Raw genomic sequence first — 19,213 nt, 5'->3', positions numbered from 1 at the left:
TGGACCTTCGATCTCCGGAAACTTCCTGATCACTGTTAGCGAAAATTCCGGAAACCCGGATCTTTTCCGGAGCACAATTAGCCCTGAACATGTAATGTAAAGTTTGTTTCAAAGTATATACGTCAAGTTTAAATTACAAAAGGAAAAAAAAAAAACATGCATATTATTTTTTAGAATAAAAACTTGATTGAAGAATTTAAAAATTTATTTATCATTGATAAAAAAATTAAGGTAATACACTAAAAATATACAAAGAAATTTCCAGTAAAACCAATTCAAAACACAATTAAAAAAAACAGCTATTAACAAATTGACAATGTTTTATTTTTAGTTAAAAACAATAAATAGATTTGCATAGAATTAAGAAAGGAAGATTTACAAATAATAAATTTGTTTTTAAATAAATGTTAATTTTTTAAAAACATTAATTAGCACTCGGGGTAACAATAAACCAAGTGGTGCTATCAATACCACTCGTATATATTACAGTAAAAACCCAGATTCTGGAAATTCTTAGGCTTTACTGGTAAAACCTAACTTTTACCAAATTGGCTTGGTAAAAGTCAGAAGTATGCTTTAATATGATTCCATTTCACTCTGAAGCCTTTGCAGTAAAAACTAGAAGTTACCAAGCCATTTTGATAAATCCTAGATTTTATCAGTAAAACTTAGAATTTGCCAGACTTCAGGCTTTTGCAATAACATATAGATGCTTGGAAAAAGGCATCAACTAGAATTTGACTGCATTTCTTCTGGTGGTAAGTGAAATATAATTTGCTGATCAGCATCTCTTACAAGTTTGCGAAGCTTTTCAAGAAAAGGATTGATGTTCACCACCAAGAATTCTTTCACTGTGCTTGGGTAGAAGATTTTTGCCAATTCTTTTTCAAGCTGAACATTAATTGCTTCCATATTCATTAACAAACTAGGAATAAAAAAATTAATTAATACCAGAATTAGAAAGGATTAATTTTATGCAACATACAATTAAATCTAAATAACGTGGAAAAAGAACAAACATTACTACATGAACAGTCGTATGATAATTTTTGTTCTAAAATAAAAACTTTCTTTCATGTCAAAACTAGAATAAATGATAGAGAAAAAACCTTTTGGTCCTTGCGGTAGCAGGTTTGTAATTCTCCCTGTTACTCTCTTTTATTCTGTGTTTTGACACTGAAGAAAGATCTCCATTATATAACCAAAACAGTAGTATGTTTGTGTGGCATGATTTATGCATCTTTCACATTATTTAGCTTTATTCATAATTATTATTAAGTTTTTTAAAGCAAGAAGAAACATATATATTGCTTGTTTAGATACATTTCTACAGTAATTCAGTTATCAAATGCAAAATAATACAATACAAGATATTAGCAATTTGTTATATAAACAACTTTGGTTTCATTTTTAAAGTAATACATTGAAATTACATATTCATTGGAATGATATATGTAATAAATTATAACACGTAATGTTATGTGTTATTATTTTTTAAATAAATAATGAAAAGATTTAAAAACACAAAACATCAGTTAAATATGAAAATAATATTATAAAAAATTAATAAAAAAATAAATAAATTTTTAAAAAATTAAAAAGGATTTCATCAATATCACTATTATTCCTATATACTGGCAGATTGCGTTATAACTACAGAAACCAAACTTTTCAGTTTAAATATTTTCTAACATTTTAAATAATTTCATACAGCAAACTGTTTATCATTAACCATTTACAAGCCTTTAAACATAAATTTATCTTTACTTAAAAAAAAAAAATCCAAAATCTTTGTTAATGATTGCATCTTAAAAAATAGTTCAAAGGATATAATAAATAAATTTTGGATAAAAATAAAAGATTTTTCATAACCTAAAATTGCTATATTAAGTGCAATGACATAATATATTTGTCTTGGATAATTAATAATTTTGTAGGTAAAATAAAAAAATTTTTTAAATAATTTTAAATGCCTTCAGGAGGGTGGGCTTGGGAATATGAACTCTGAATGATAGAATCAAAATATTTTTTATTTGCCGATATTTTCACAATTGCTGAATATTTTAGCATAAAATAACAGTGGAGTGTCAACTTACATTCTAGCTCGAGGAAGAAATTGATCGATATGCAGGGTATTCACTCGATTATGCATAATTTGAAAGCTGCTGAATGCCCCTTCAATGCTATAAAAAAATATATATAAAAAAATCAGTCACCAAAAGAAACTTTATAACAATTTATTATAAGTCTGATGATAAAAAAAATACTAACACTTTTTACACAACCATTAAGTTACTTATTTTTTCTTTATGAACTATTTTGTTGATATCACCAAAGAAAAAAAACATTTAAATTTAAGTGTAAATTATGCTAATTCAAAATATAAAGTTTTTCAACATTATTTTTAAACATTTACTTTTTCAATACTTTTCCTAAATATTTTAATTATTTATTTTTTACCTTATACATTTCAAGCATACAAAACAAAATTATGTCTCATGGATGAAAATTATTGCGCTTTGAACTTTGATTTTTATCATGAACAATCAGCATTTTTAAAATCTATACTTTTTGATTAAAAACAATGAATTTTAAAAAAAATTAAAGTATATACCATTTGAAAACAAATATTTATTTCTTTGGAATATGAAGAAAGGGTATTGCTGCCCCTCCTATTCAAGTCAACAAGAAAGTAAAAGTGATCTGTTAATTAAAAGTGTTCTACGATATTTTGAAAAGTACGAGTAAGGAATTTACAATCAAATTAGTATTAGCTATCAATTAATAGAAGCTTTATTAATATAAGCACTGTAGATGTTGAGATGTTAATAATCGAAAACATTTGCATAATGGTATATATATTCCTATTATAACAAATACCTTGTTCAATTTTATCAGATTTAATTGCGATTCAATAATTATAAGCAAAATGTAAATTATACTGAAAGAAGAAATTTTTTTATAAATTCCTACTTGTAAACAGTAAATATTACTTCAGTTAAAGATGAAATATTAATTTATTTGGAATACCATTCTAGACAAAAGTTCCTCTCATAAGGAAATAAACATTTTTAAATAACTATTCCTTCTTAAAATGGAGCACATATTCATAAAGTGAAAAATCTTTGAAGAAAAATTAAGTTTTCTCAAATAATTATAACAATATTGTTAACAATCATTTTTTATTTTGTAAACTATTCTTCATTAGTAACAATAATTTTTTTGATTCCTTAGAAAAGCAATATAATCAATGAAGTTTTCCAATTTCAGGGTATCTCTTATAGTTTATAAAAATTTGAAGACTTAAAATATTACAGAACTAGGTAAAACAATGTTAAACTAAAAGGCATTATTCTTTTTTCATATTTTTCAAAATTCACACCTGGGATGATGCATTAATATATGATACTCTGTAATGCAATTAGCTAACTGCAAGCAGCTATTGTAGATATTTCCTCCAGGGAAAAGTGGGGGTGGACCAACTGGCTGTGGCCTGAAATAAGAAATTGTACTTTAAGAAATTAATAGTTAAAATAAACAATTATTAAAAAATAAAAGAAATTCAATAAAATGTAACAAATTGGACAAAAATTATGTAATCTAATCAAAATATTTTGATATTTCAAAACATTAACGAATGATTAATTGTAGGTATTTAAAAAAGTGCCAATTTCAATCCGAAAAATAAAATATTACTAAACAAGACATAAAATATAGAAGGAAGTAACTTTGCCCAAACCTCATTTTTGGAGAATTAATAGATTTCAATCACAGAGGTGACATCTTTTAAACTAATTTTTACCAATAAATTTTAAAAATCAGCATTTAATCTTGTAGAGTATTTAATTTTAATACGAACACTTTATAGATGCAATTTTTAGGAAGATTAAAAGATAGTTTATTTCAAAAATTACTTGATAATTTTTAATAGATAATTTTTGTATTTATTGTTCCTTATAGGAGCCAATGAGTACAAAAATTATCAAACATTATCTAAAATTATAAGTACAAAAATTTAAATAAACCATTTATACAAAACAGCAATTTATTCTTTCACTTGATTTATTCATTTGATACATTTATTTGATTTATTCTTTCACTTGATAAATCTTATATATTTTAACAGAAAATTATATATTTTTACTTTTTTATTATATTATATTTTATTATATTATAGTTTTACTTTTTTATTATACAGTCAATTCGCTATAACTCGAAGTACGATAACTCGAATATTACTATAACTCGATTTTTTTATGAGGTCCCGACCCTTTTATCTTCAATTTCATGTTAATTACTCTCGATTACTCGAATTTTACTCCCTTTAACTCGATTTTTTTGGGATCTTTTGAAGCAAGAAAAAAAACCTAGGAGCTGATATCTTGTCCCTTCCTTTGCAACACACACACACAATGTCTTTCGCACTCTTCATGGAGAAGCTAAAGCTGTCCCTCTTGAAGTATGTGAACAGTTTTTAAATGAAACGTTACCAAATTTACTTCAAGGATACAATTAAAATGATGTTTTCAATATTGATGAAATGGGTTTATTTTTTAAATGTCTTCCAAATAAGACTATGATGTTTAAGGATGAAAACTGCTCTGGGGGTAAAATGAGCAAGGAACGTTTGACTGTCCTAGTTGGAGGAAATGCTTCTGGGACAGAGAAATTGCCCTTACTTGCTATCCGAAAATACCGAAATCCCCCGATGTTTCAAGAATGTAAAAACGTATCCTTTGGATCACAAGTCTAACAAAAAGTTTTGGATGACATCAGTATTATATGAAGACTATGTAAGAAAATTGGATCAGAAATTCTTCGCTAAGAAAAGAAAACTGATACTCTTTATGGATAAATGCACAGCGCATAGTGATCTACCAAATTTGAAAGCAGTAAACTTGCAGTTTCTCCCGCCAAACACAATAGCAAAGTTGCAGCCGATGGACCAGGGTATCATAAAGTGCTTCAAACAGTCTTATCGTAAATGGCTTGTCAGAAAAATGATCTTAAATATTGTAAGCATTTAGAAGATTTGTAATTAATAAGCATTAATTAAATAATCCGACAATATTTTGAAAGTCCAAAACCGAAACTAACGGTAAGTCGAACTTCCGATATGTCGAAGTTTTTCGTTAGTCCTATCAGATTCGAGTTATCGCGAATTCACTGTATTACAAAATTATATATGAATATCTTATATATTTTTACAAAAAAAAAAAAAAAAAAAAAAAGTAATTTTTGCCATAACAATCTGGTGCATAACTTCTTTCAATAACTTATGACATATTAGGTTCTGAGTACAAATTCTATGTATAAACTTAGTATTTAAACAATACTAGATTGTTATGTTTTAGTATCTGGTGATTGAGTGAAGTGTACAAGATTCACAAAGCAGTTCAAAAATTGTTTTGGAATTAATTGAGAGATAACGAGAAGGCATAATAAACCCCTAGTATGCAGAATAAATTTACAACTTTTTAATTAGGTCATAATAAAAAAAACAACATAAAAGCAAGAATATTTTTTAAATAAAAAAAGAATTTTACCGAGGAAAAGTGTCCATTTCAATTAAATTTTGAAATCCAAGAAGTGAAGATGCTGTTTTGAGAGCCTTTTCATTAAACTCACCTGAAAAGAAACACAATGAAAAGTGGTTAACTTTTGGATACTTAATGTCATTTTCTTCATTTGTACTGCAATATAGTATTGCAGTTTTAAGTCTTTAACTTTAATTTTAAGACATAAAACAATCTGGAAATTTTAAATAAGGAACGAATTTGAAAATATAATATAATAATAAAAATATATCAAAACCTTTTTTTCTCTGCATTGACTTATCTTTTATAAAAATAAATTTTTAAAAATACTTTCTTTTTGCTTATACTTATGATCATATTTTAAATATCTATAGTTCATTTTTCAATTAAATAAACCATGCAAATGAATAAAAATCACCTTCAGTCAATGTTAACAAACAAACAGCTAAAGTAGGCAGAGCTACCGGAAATAATTCACACAGAACTGTATAGTGATCAAATCTAAAATAAATAAAGATGATATTTTACTTAGAGGTTTAACATTAATAAACAATAAAACTTTATATATAATTAGCAAACATGCATTTTTTACCCTTACATGCCTGACCACCCATGAAAATATTCAATTCGAAATCAAAATACTGTAAATTTAACGAATAGCATCATTAAAAGTTTTGACAAAAGTCGCCAAGACAGGGCAAATAAACATCACCAAAAGGGAGAAGAAACAATAAAGTCAACTATATTTGATAAGACTAAAATGTTTATGAATTCTATTATATAAATAAATAAGAAATTCATGATCGAGAATTAATAACAAATTTATAAGAATTATTAAAAAAGGCCTCACAAAAGGCATCTATTGCGATGGAAATAGGGTCAAGGCCGGAGAGTAAAGTTTTATAACATTGTTTAAAATTAACATGCTAAGAGCTCACACTTGCAAACAGTACTTAGCAATTTCAATAATATTACTTTTTAGTTAATCATAATGCTCCACATTTACTCTACAAATACTTCGTTGTGAATAATGCCTCACACATCTTTGCTTTTCTTTTATTTATTACTAATGTTATATTTAAAATAAAAGAATTGATGCTAATTTTGAGTGACAGATTAATAATAGGTATTTTCATATGTTTTCATTAACATGCAATCAAATAAGATGTTCCAACATGTAAAAAGCGAGGGTTTTTCAAGCCTTGATGCATACATATACAGTCTATGTTCCTTATTACGATCCTCATTACTGCAAGTCTTCCACTATTACAACCAACACATAAATCCTCATTTTCTATTCCATTAGACGTAACATTATTTTAATGACTGTACCATATCGTTTATTTCAATACAGCAAACCAAATTAGTTATTTGATTTAGAAAATTTTAAAGAAGTTATTCAAACCAATATTTCCTTTGATGTTACCACAAAATATATGTATAACACCTTAAATCCTCTTTGTATGAAGGAAAAGTGACAAAAACCTCTAAAATTCTTATCCTAAATCCTAAATTGCTGTCTTTTATGGTCATTTATAATCTGTGAAACATTCTTTTTAAAGTATACAACAAATTTATTAATCATAATTTTCTTGTTTGAAAATTACATATTTACTTTTATTGTGAAATTTTAGTCTTCTAGTGTGGTTTACTTTGGAGTCAGAACATGTGGTTTTTCGCAGTTATCTTGACTATCCAATTTATCAAAGGTAGCAGCCCTGAACCTACAAATTATTTTTAATGCATTTTTCACCTATGAAATATTGTTCAAAAGTGCATTTGTAACCATATTTAAAATTTAACCATATTAACTTGTCCAGTCGAAATTTTTGTCCTAATACATATCTAAAAGTTTTTGAAAACTATGACTTATTGAAGTAAGAAAAAAGTCAATAATTAATGGATTAAGTTAAATGGATTACTATGAAAATTACCTTTGCCAACCTGTGATTGCTACACCATTGATCTTCTTAAACAGATGTCCAAAGTCTCCCAGCATTTTAAGCCACGCCTGCTGGTTAGCAACATGATATCTGGTAGGAGTAATTATCTGTGTCATTTCGGTTGCACCTTTGAAAGCACTTGCAATCCAAATATTTGGAAATACTTTAGAGTATTTTTCCCAAAGAGCTAAGAAAAAGAATAAGTTTGTGTCAGTTTTTACTGCATGAGGATTCTCCTTCAATTCGAATTTTTCCAGGAAAGATCCTGTTTTTACTATACCTGGCAATATTTTGTCAGAAATATAGTTTTCATCCAATAACCAATACATATACTTTTTGATAAAAATATACACTGATTATTACATATTGTAAGAAACAAAGTTTCCCTTGATCAAGGTTTAAATATGTAAAATTTATTATACACAAGTATGTAGTTATAAATAAAAGAACTATTTGGAACATGAACTGTAAAATTTAAAACTCAATATAATATAGATTATTAATAGAAAATAAAATATAGATTATGAATAGAAAATAAAATGCAGATTATTAATACATTAAAAATAACTTATCAGTCATACACCTGTCATCAACTGGCAATAAAAAACTAAAATAGGGGGGCACAACCTGAAACCCGCCAACTTTTGTTGTGTGGCCCGCGGCAGTATCTGAACAAAATAAAAATATTTCAATTTTTTATTTATTTTTTGAAAAAGAAAAAAAGTTGGAATTTGAAATTGCACATTTAAGATTTGGACACACCCAATCTTAATCAATGTATTTTTTCTATAGTTTTTTCCAGTGGATAACGCTACGGATTTACAATGAAATATCCCAATATTTTTAACACAAATCCCAAAAATCCTAATATATTTAATGCAACATTATTATGGTACGCAGATTTCGAATTTTGGTTACCACTTTTGACTCTCTTCGTGTGCTGATTTCATTGTAATGCTAATAACTTTTCTATCTTTTTTTCAGCTATTGCTATGCATTTCCAAGCAGTTTCTAAAATTGCAATTTTTTTAAACATGCTTTAACGTCCTTAAAGATTTGAATTTTCCAGTGGATAACGCTATGGATTTACAATTAAATATCCCAATATTTTTAATGCAAGTCTTAATATTTTTAATGCAACATTATTATGGTATGCAGATTTTGAATTTTAGTTACCACTTTTGACTCTCTTCGTGTGCGGATTTCATTGTAATGCCAATAACTTTTCTATCTTTTTTTCAGCTATTGCTTCGCATTTCCAAGTAGTTTCTAAAATTGCGATTTTTTTAAATATGCTTTAACCTCTTTAAAGATTTGAATGATACCTTTAAATAAACAAATTTTTATGTCCTTCATTTGTATAAACTTCATTGCAATTCCAATTGACTTTTGATCCTTTTTTTTTGGTAGTTATTACATTTCCACTTGGCTTTAAAACTTTTATATTTTTTGTACTATATTATTATTATCACGAGTATCGAATCGTTCATTTAGATAAGCACTTTTTGATATGCTCTATTTGTACAGATTTTATTACGAATTCAAATTATTTTTCAATGATTATTTTGGATATTATGGCTAAACTTTCTACATGGCTTTGAAAGTCCTGATATTTTTAATACATTATTAAAACTTTAGAATTTCAACTCTTTCATTTAAATTCATCACATTTTGATGAGCTTTACTTGTGCCTATTTCATTGTAAATACAATCGCTTTTTTTTGTTGCATTTTTTAATCTTTTTTTCGACTATTATTGTTAAGCACTTCCATGTGATTTAAAAAATCGCGACATTTTTCATTACTATTACGACATGCAAGTAATGAATCACACATTAAAATAATCCCTTCTTGCCTTGCCTCAAAAGTGTGGACTTTAACATTTTTAATAGTTTTTTGGCAGTTATTGCTAAATTTTTCCTTGTGATTTTGAATATCCTGATATTTTAACACGTGAAATTCGATTCTGTTACAGTTTTTTTTTACAGTTAAAAAAATATTTAAAAGAACAAAAAAAAGTTAAAGATTTTTAAACTTTCTTTAAATTTATCTAAAATAAATTTATTTTAAAAAAATACAACATTTAGTAGGAAATATACTTAATTTATTATAAATCAGCTTAAGTATATTTCCTACTAAATGTTGGGTCTTATTTTGTGTTGCAAGGGCTCTGTTTTAATTCAAATCACGTTAAACTTCATTTAAATTAAAATATTTAACTTACATTTATTTTATTCACTAAAATATTTTTTCTTTAAATTTTAATTTTGCGAACATCAAAGTTATGTATTGTTAGAATTTATGTTAAAAAGGACTTTTGTATTAATGTGAGAAAAAAAATCAATGAGTTTTTTCATTGTTTTTATTTAATTCCCATTGTTTTTATTTTTGTCTAAATACTTGAGCATGCTGCCCTTCATTGGTCAATCTGCTGCGTATGTGGCGCTTCACTCAAAAAGGTTGTGCACCTCTAAACTAAAATAAATTTATATAAATTATTTAAATTTTAAAAACAATAAGGTATTATTAGCCTAAAGAATAGTATTATTAAACTATAAAAATCATTACAAAATATTGTTTTAATTGAAAGAGTATTTTGTACAAATTAATATTTTAATTAAATCTAATAAAATTCAACCATGTGGCATCAGAATTTTTGCATGAAATGATAATAACAGATTATAGACTTATTTACTTTGGATCTCATCCCCCACTTATTGTCCCATGGAAATTTAAGATTGATTATTTGATAGATTGTTGAACTGAAATTTTCTGATGACTCATATCTTCCTTAATCCCACAAAAACCCAGTGTACTTAGATAACAAGTAAGTTAGATTTACAAAGACTTAGTTCACAAATATATAAATAAAAATTCAAAACAGATAGAAAAATTCATCACATCCTACAAACGATTTAATATTCAATATATTTAAACACATCACAGATTTAAAAATAATAATAGATAATAAGTTTTGCACAGATACATCACTATGAAAGCAAAATTATAATTACCACTTTTGAGTTTAAATTCATCCACTGGTAAATAATGCCAAGCCATAGGAGTTACAAGACTTCCAATATCAGATGCTAATAATAAAATATACCTTTTAATTTTCATTATTGTTTATGAGACAATTACATAGCCTAGAGTGAGAAAAATCGAAAGCTTGCCTTTTAAAATATCAATATCTATTTCCCGCATCATATCATCCCAAATGATTATTCCAATGTCAGGGTTCTTTTCACGTATTTTCTGTGCTATTCTAGTAACATGATCAAGAAAAAGATGTTCTTTCTTCCAATTTTGAGACACCATTTTTTCTTTACAATTAATACACTGGCCAAGATGCCAAACCTGTTATTAAAAATATAAAGATAAAAAAATATTTGAAACTAAAATTTTATAAAAATAAAAAAAACTCTTCACAACACAACTTAATTTATTCAAATTCTAATTAAGATTATGCCTGCATTCTAACATTTTTCATGGCAAAATAGTTTATTTATGAAACGCCTGGGACAATATAATGATAAGCTACAATTTGAAATTGCTCAGAAGAGAGTATTGGTGAAAATTATCATGATTTACGTTTAGGTAATTAAGATGCTTCTGTAAATTTAATTTTATAGAGTGAAAATTTCGGTAACTCGTAAAAAACCTATTTGTAAATAAAACAGAGGAACAGTTTGGAGTGAAAATGACACAATAAAAAGTTTAGTTTGTCACTATATTGCTCCATGTTCTTCTTATATTATTTCCAGCCTGCAATGATTACAACAGTGACATAAAATATACCAAGTTAAAAAAGGATCAAGAGAATAAATTTCATCACTGTCACAATAACTGTGAAAAGTTTTTTTTAAAAACAAAATTGCAACAAAAAAGCAAATTGAATAATTGTAATTGAAAAAGGGAGGAAGATACTCATTATACATGACTAGATTTCTTATAATCAAATTAAAAACATATAATAAAAAATTATTATTATTTGAATTTTAATATAGTCATGAACTTGAGTTGAGAACAAAAAAATGCAGCTAACAATAGATCATAGTTATAACATTCTACGATGTAGGTAAAAAGAATTTAGGAAATGAAAAGTTTTTATTTTCAAAATATTTATTAGATACTTCTGAAATTTAAATAAAAAAGTAGATATTTTTAAATCATCTTACTTCATCAGCACCAATGTGAATAAATTTTGAACTGGAATGACTGTCAAGTATTTGGTTGATCATGTCAAAAATAACAGATTCACTTTCTGGAGTAAATATAAAATAATAGTATTAATAAAACTAATTTATTTTTGTTTTAAGAAATTAAATTTTTACAATATGAAACTACTAAAACTTAGAAGAATAAAATTCATTTCAATATTTACTAACATGGGAATGTGTACAAATACAGAGATGCCAACTTGCTCCGGACAGCAAATGAATATTTTAAAGTGGTAGTTTATCAATGGTGATTCTTGGTTTAATAAATTCAATTTAGTAGATTTTTTCCCACCACTATTTCTAAATAATTTGTAGGCTTATATAATTCACCACTTTATAGTAGTTATGTCAAGTTATACCTTTTAAAAGGCAAGCAAAAATAGTAAAATATTTGCAAAATTCAGTTTGTAATTATCTACCTTTTTTTTTTTTAATAATTATTTTGGCGTGTGTCCGGAGCAGTTGGCATCTCTGCAAATATTCAATTAAAAAAATAAGTTGTTTTATGCATATAACCAAGTCTGTCACATTACACTTATTGCGCCAAACTAACTTTCTAGAAATCTGGCAAAAGTAGCAAAGAGAGAAAAAATAATCCAACACTTTTTTAAAACTTAAAAAAATATAAATAAATAAATAAAAAATAAAGTTGTCAAACTTAACTTTATCTAAGAGTTTGTGCAAGACCGCAGATAATAAATATAGTAATAAAAAACAAAACTAAGTCTATTCACTGGATATAAAAAACATGAGAATAAGTATACTGCACAAAATGAAAAAGAATGGAGAAAAAGAAGCAACAAGAAATTTTTTCTAAATAATTGAATAAATGTCAAAAACAATTTTTAGTTTTTGAGGGTTCAGAAGTTGTATTAGAAACTAGATAAGAGCTATTTTTTATAGAAGAGAAAGTGAAGGGTAAGTTCAAAAATCGGTAACATAGTAATCCATAAACAAAGTAATGTAGAAAAAAACAAAGTAATTTAGGTCTTTCTCTTTATACTCACAATAGAGATGTCACTTTTTAAATAGAAGAGAGGCCACCAACTATTGCTTATCTGGTTATATAAACATCTATAAATTTATTAGAAATTTATAGATGCTTAATAACTCATAATAAATTTGTTAGAAAATAAAAGAAAAATTAGACAGTAAAATAAAATTTAAAAATAATTTTTTTGTCTTTAGATATAGATGTTTGAAAAGAGGAATATCATCACAGAAAGACAAAATAACATCACGAATATTCAATCGAGTTTATAATTCTTGGGGAGGAAGTTTCTCTCTTCACAAATTTTGTTCTTGTAAGAATCTATTGTACATTTTCAGTTTTTAAAATAAATTTCTTATATTTCAAATTCCATGAAATTTATAAGTTAATCAGCTTAGAATTAAATTGTCCTTTTAATTGTGATAAAAGGCCAAAAACTACAGATTAATAAGTTTAAAATAAAAATTTATTAAAGAGTATAACTTACTAGGATGAGAGGGGCATAAAGCGTTAGGATAACGCTCATTCTCCCGTATTTCATAATATCTGTCATGTTTTAAAAGAAACTAAAAGAATATTGATGTTATGAATATAGTTTAATACACAATAATAATTCATCTTATAAATTGCAACTGTATTGACACAAATAAAGTATTTTTACTTCTAAATGTCCAAAAGACTGTACCAAAGGAATTACATCTAATCCATTTTCAGTAGCCAGACTTTGGATTCTTTCAATTTCTTCCTTACTGGATGAAAAAAGCAATATATATTCAAAAATGCAGTGAATATATAAGTAGACACATTAATATATATTGTGTTTCTTTTTTAATATATAATTACATTAAAAACAATAATAATTTACTGGAATAAAATAATAATCAATCCCATTTTTAAAGATAAATTTTATGTTAATTTATTGCTTTCAACTATTTTTTTTATCACAAGAGGACACAAATAATTATTCATTTATGCTATAGATGCTGTTATTATATTGTTTAACTTATAATTTTGATTGCTTTAGATTTTGGAATAAAAACTTAAAAAGATACAGGAATAATTATTTTAAAAGGGGTGTACACTAACATAAAGATGAACTAGAGTCAAACCACCTAATTTCTTCCTAACAAAGAAATCAAGTATTATTTGGTTGATAACACTGGCTACTGCTATTAAGGGAGTAAAAACACATGTAAGAAAAATACAAAATTTTAAACTCTCCATTGCTTTTTTTTAATACGTAGACACCTACTGTAATTAAGGACTTATTTAAGATAACCTATACAATGCTGCCTTTTACTATTGTTTACTTCTTATTAAAAAATTTCTGGTCACTTTTATTTATTTATTTTTCTTTCCTTCTTTTTTTTTTTTTTTTTTTTTTTTGGCGAAATCATTCATTTTATATTTGCAAGATATTTAAGCACACAATATTTTTAATACCAAAGATATGAAGAAATAATGGTCAAAAAAATAAATTTAAGTTTGAAGCAACGAAGAAAACTAACCCAACAACAAATCTAGTCAGCCTTTTAAAAAGTGATAAGAGATTAAAACGTCCACAATTTTTGACATTTTTTGTCAAAGAAATATATTTAAAAATCCTAAATACATTTATGAATTATAATAAATCTCTGAAATCAACATAACTTGGAATCAGAAAATTTGCTGATTTTATACCTTTTGTTTACAGTGTTACAATACAATTTTCTTTCTAAATTAACATTGAATGTATCAAGAAACAAAAAATATCTAATTCATTAAAAAAAGGATAATGATGCAATAAAACTATTTTTATTTCAATAAAAGAAAAATGGTAATTGATTTAGTCTTTTAACACATTATTACACTAATTATCTATTGATATTTAGTGAGATATATATTTAGTAAGAATTTCACAGGATAAAAAAAACAATGAATAGAAATTAGAATAAAAATCACTTGTCTCGCATCTTTGTTAAACAGTTGATCAAAGAATTAAAACTCTTGAAGAAAATGTCTAGCAAGAAAGAATTATGAATTAAAAATATTGCTTAGCTATTGCTACTTCTGCTACGTCATACTTTTAATAATTTAAATAAAAATTATGTTCTGGAATTTTTTTTATCAACAAAATTTTTTTAAAGCAAAAATGCTTGTAAAAATTCTAAAATCAGTTGAATCACGAAATTTTAGTGACACAAATTTTGTTGTAGTACCAAAGGGGTGTTTTATTCTGGTGACTTTGTTATAGCTAAAACATTATGAGAAAGCAAAACAGAAGAATTTAGAAACTCAATTTCAAAAGCTTTGATTTGTGTTTAACAAAATAATAAATAAATCAAACTTACCTATAAACATCTGGCTGGCAAACAATTTGAAGATCACCTTCATATGGAAACATGTCTTCATATTCCATAAGAATTCCAGTAGCTCCCAGTTTTTTCAGTATAGAAAATATCTATCGATATGAGAAGAAGTTTTTAGTCAAATTTATTTCAGCAAACATTACCAAATTTAAATAACTTAATACACCAAATTTAAATAATTAATTTTGAAAAAGTTTTATACTGTTACCTATCAATTTAACTTTATAAATCTTCAACCTAGAGTTCTCTATTTTATCTAAGTTGTTTTCCTGCAAAATGGACATGTTTTTTTTCCCTTCAATATTACTCAATGGTAAAGTGGCAATTAAATTTATTCTCTATTAACTCTTAATGAAGCAAATGTTCTGAAATGATACCTTCTGATTAAAGGACAGGGCGCTTTCTCACAGAAAAGGGTATTTTGAGTTTTGAAAGGCACTCCCTTAACACTAATAAAATTTATCAAAATGTGTAATAATACATTTGTAATAACTGAATTTGATCCACTACAATTTTCAAATAACTGTCTAATAAAATTTTATGTGTTCACTTCAAAAAATAATTCTCACTCATTATCAAAATAGGAGGGAAAAAAATCATGAAAACCCCCCCAGTTAGCCTGACGGTAAAAGGGACTGTAACCCATGATTCGTCTACCACTAAGGATGTTGTGCGTCAGTACTGTTGTCAGTGCAAGACGGGTATGGAATTCAAATTCCAGCCAATACTGGGATGCGAACCCAGGTCACCTCATTGGGAGGCGAGTGCTCTACCCCCTGAGCCACCATGAAAGATGCTCAATTGTACTAAAGGGACATTACTATGTGCTTGTAAAATACCAGCACTTTTCCCTTCCAGCAAGTCAGCCTCTCAGCAGTCCACAGTGGCCAGAGATCCATTGAAAAACAATAGTCGTATAATTTCATTCCAACTTTTTCATGGATAGCTGTCAGTTCAAGATGACCCAGAAGGTGAGGCCACGAGTCAAATCATTGCATTAGATAGCAGCTCTGAAATCTGAGAGGATGACAACCTTGAAACTAATCACAGAGAATAATTGTTACAGGGCTAAGAGCTTGGCACAGATCTATTCCTCAAAGGCTGTTGGATAACTTCCAATAAGAGAGTTAAAGGTAAGCAAGACTTGACCCTGCCCGCCCTCGTAGAGGGCACCCAGGAATTACTGGAGACCATCTTTGGTGCAATCTTCGAATCAGTCGGAGGACCCAGCGGTGCATGGACACGAGGATCCATGGCCCCGAGTCACACACGACATAGAGCAACACAATCTTCGATGAGCAGAGGAGGCCGAATGGGACGAACTCGAGTCGGTGCAGTGGTGCCACACTCAGTTGCAGACGACTCACTAGGAGAGTAAAAGGTAAACAGGTCATAAAAATTCTTGCACCCTTGTTAGATTGGTCATTAGAAAATGAGCCAGCAGTATAGAATCTGAGCCATTCAGGCTCAGTATTTATTATTTATAGTCTCCAAAGCAACAATGCAAAGGATATCATATTTAAGAATTGGAGATTGAAAATTTAATCATATTCATATAATGAATATGATTATCATATATGATAATCATATATGATATATCATATAATGATATTTATATTTGACACTTATATCATACCATAATATTTATAACATAAATGATAAATTCAAAAACATTTTCATTTAAAAAGTAAGTTCTTTATTTAACTGATTAACAACTAAATACATCATAACATTTTAGGTACCATATATAATAGGGCAAAATTTAGAAATATTTTAGATCTTTCAGAAGAAATATTTCACATTATATTGAATTCATACCTGTTCATAATATGATATGACTGGTGGAGCACCTTTCAGATCAAAATGAACTAACCTGTAAAAAATTAAACAAAGTATAATTTGTAATAAAACATTACATGAACATATACATAGACTTTTAATTAATGAAGAGGATTAAAAACATAGATATATTCTGAGAGATAATTTTTATAAAAAAATTAGATAAAATGCCTAGCTTACTTAATTGCCAACACCATAAAGTTGTTATCAATAAATAATAAAATTCTCAAATGTTTTAATTATCTCACGAAGTTTTTTTTTTAAAAAAATAATAATAATACTTAAGTTCTACTTGTACATTTTGCTATTGCTAAAAACATGAATACAAAATAAAATGTTTTATGAAATAAAAAAAATAATAATAAAGATTAAAAATTAAAATTACAATAATAAATGATTTAGTTTATTGGAACATTAACAAATTTTACCTACAGTGGAAAAAAATGCGTAGAAGCCTAAAAAAAAATTTTGTTGATTAAACATTTTATTTAAAAAGATTAACAAGTATTATTCAAAACTAACAAGTATAAATAATAATTTTTATTAGGTTAATAACAAATTTTTATTCAAAAGAATTAGTAGGTGCTATTAACCGTTAGATGTATATCTTCTTAAATAAACTGATTTTAAAAAAAAAGACAACTTCTAATTTAAGAAAAATTTGATTTTCCTTAAAACAAAACAAAAAAAGCTATAGGAATAGCTAATAATGAATTTAGGATTAGAATGCAAAATAGAAAGCGTGCCCCTTGGATTCAATAATGTAACTTAAATCTTCCGTTTTCCTTTCTTTTTATGGCGATTTTTTAATTTTAGAAATTCTCATTTCTAATTCAGTTTTCTTGTGTTTATTTGCTAGAACACAAAAAATTGTCAAAATAAGAGGGGCACCTTTAACTGCATTTACAATTATTTTTCACACCTCTGAGAAAATCTTTTTACCTAGACATTTTCTTAAATTTACGGTTTTCATTTATTACGGATACGTTAAGTTCCCAATTTAAACTATCAATTTTTAAAAGGCAATACTTTCTAAAATACTACGAACTTAAGCACAAATGTTTATAAATTTATTTAAAATAACTACATAAATAAATAGGAATAAATAGATTTTGTTTCCTGTAAAAGGTAAGAAATAGAGGGGAAAAAATACCATACTATAGGAGATGTTTGGCACAGGTTGGTGAAATAATAAAGAGTTAAAAATAATAAAATTAACAAGATATCATTGTTAAAATGCATGCATAGATGCATAAATAATTTATTATTAGCACCTTCCAAATTCTTGAGATCCACAGTCGATTGGATTCATTTCCAGGTACAGTTAGTTTTAAAATGGTAAGTGAAATTATAAATATATGGAAGTCAAGTTGAAATAAAAAAATAATAGAAAATTAAGCCGTTATTATGAACATTTTGTTCCCAATGAATCAAAAAACGATCGTTTTACATTTATCTAGTTTTTGGTTGTTTATTTTAATAGTAATACAAAGGCATTTTGTAGGGGCTTTTGTGCAAATATCACAAAACTTTAAAAGCAAACATAAACAATTGAAAATCAAAACCTGCAGCCCTGAAATATTGCCGGTCTGAAATACACCTGGAATTACTTTAGATTGAACTGAATCAACGCTAAATACTTTTACAGTGTTACCAGTTAAGTATTTTTACTGGTTAATTATGCTACAAAACGAACTAAATCTGTACATTTCACTTGAAAATGTTGTTCAGTTTTGTGTTTCTAAAAAAGCTTATGTTAACCTGATTTAAAAAAAAAAAAATTCAATTCGCGATCGCAACGAACTATAGGGGGCGTTGTTGTATGAGACGCTTACCTGCGATTTCCATATGAACCGTCATTCAGTTACTCTGGAGACGTCGTTAATGTAGCGTGTAGCATTGCAACGTTCCTTCTTTAATGTGGCTTATTAAATTTAAAAAAGAAAAATGCTTGATCTTCTTTCTTGTACAACCGAAAACAAAATGGTATCTCTTTTTATTAGAGAAGGAATATCCAAAACACATCGGAAAAATATTTGTACATTAACAGAAAAAAATATGTATATTCTTATAGAGTTAAAACCTAATGCCCGAGAAATAGTATTACTAAATTTAATGATATAACATGAAAGTACCATTTAAACTTTACATTCTATAGTTTTAAGAATCATATTAGTTCAAAAATTAAAATGAACAAAAAGTATACATAAGCCTCATAATTTTATGAAATTTAATTTTGTAAACAACGTTTTTTGACAACAATTTTTATCAAAAAATTTCAAGTTTCAATAAAAATCATTATTTAGAAACTAAGAAACGTAAAATAAAGAATGCTG

The 19,213-nt window shown here is 26.6% G+C and overlaps 1 protein-coding gene across 2 annotated transcripts; it reads right to left on the bottom strand.

Moving 5' to 3' along the window:
* Positions 1 to 302: 302 nt before the first annotated feature.
* On the bottom strand, positions 303 to 18,606 carry LOC107450828 (hexosaminidase D). Of its 2 annotated transcripts, none has more exons than XM_016066737.5 (14): positions 18,443 to 18,606; positions 16,857 to 16,911; positions 15,021 to 15,130; positions 13,352 to 13,439; positions 13,178 to 13,256; positions 11,658 to 11,743; positions 10,653 to 10,836; positions 10,494 to 10,568; positions 7,472 to 7,667; positions 5,956 to 6,038; positions 5,547 to 5,628; positions 3,383 to 3,493; positions 2,097 to 2,183; positions 303 to 925 (listed from the first exon to the last, which is right to left on the bottom strand). In XM_016066737.5, the coding sequence occupies exons 3-14, from the start codon at positions 15,086 to 15,088 to the stop codon at positions 727 to 729; spliced, it is 1,338 nt and encodes a 445-aa protein (XP_015922223.1). In that variant the 5' UTR covers positions 15,089 to 15,130; positions 16,857 to 16,911; positions 18,443 to 18,606; the 3' UTR covers positions 303 to 726. The 2 variants fall into 2 exon arrangements, with proteins under 2 accessions (XP_015922223.1, XP_015922222.1); XM_016066736.4 differs by having other exon boundaries at positions 18,152 to 18,574.
* Positions 18,607 to 19,213: the final 607 nt, after the last annotated feature.

This window comes from Parasteatoda tepidariorum, chromosome 8, assembly GCF_982258835.1.
Source record: "Parasteatoda tepidariorum strain Cologne lab strain chromosome 8, Ptep-v5.0, whole genome shotgun sequence".
Classification (NCBI taxonomy): domain Eukaryota; kingdom Metazoa; phylum Arthropoda; class Arachnida; order Araneae; family Theridiidae; genus Parasteatoda; species Parasteatoda tepidariorum.
This window is presented reverse-complemented; position numbering and strand designations above follow the sequence as displayed.

Coding starts and splice junctions, on each gene's coding strand:
- LOC107450828 (XM_016066736.4), bottom strand. CDS start 18,189: ATGAATCCAATCGACTGTGGATCTCAAGAATTTGGAAG. Junction 16,912..18,151: donor GGATCTCAAGAATTTGGAAG/GTGCTAATAATA, acceptor AATTTTTTACAG/GTTAGTTCATTTTGATCTGA. Junction 13,257..13,351: donor AGTCTTTTGGACATTTAGAA/GTAAAAATACTT, acceptor ATATTCTTTTAG/TTTCTTTTAAAACATGACAG.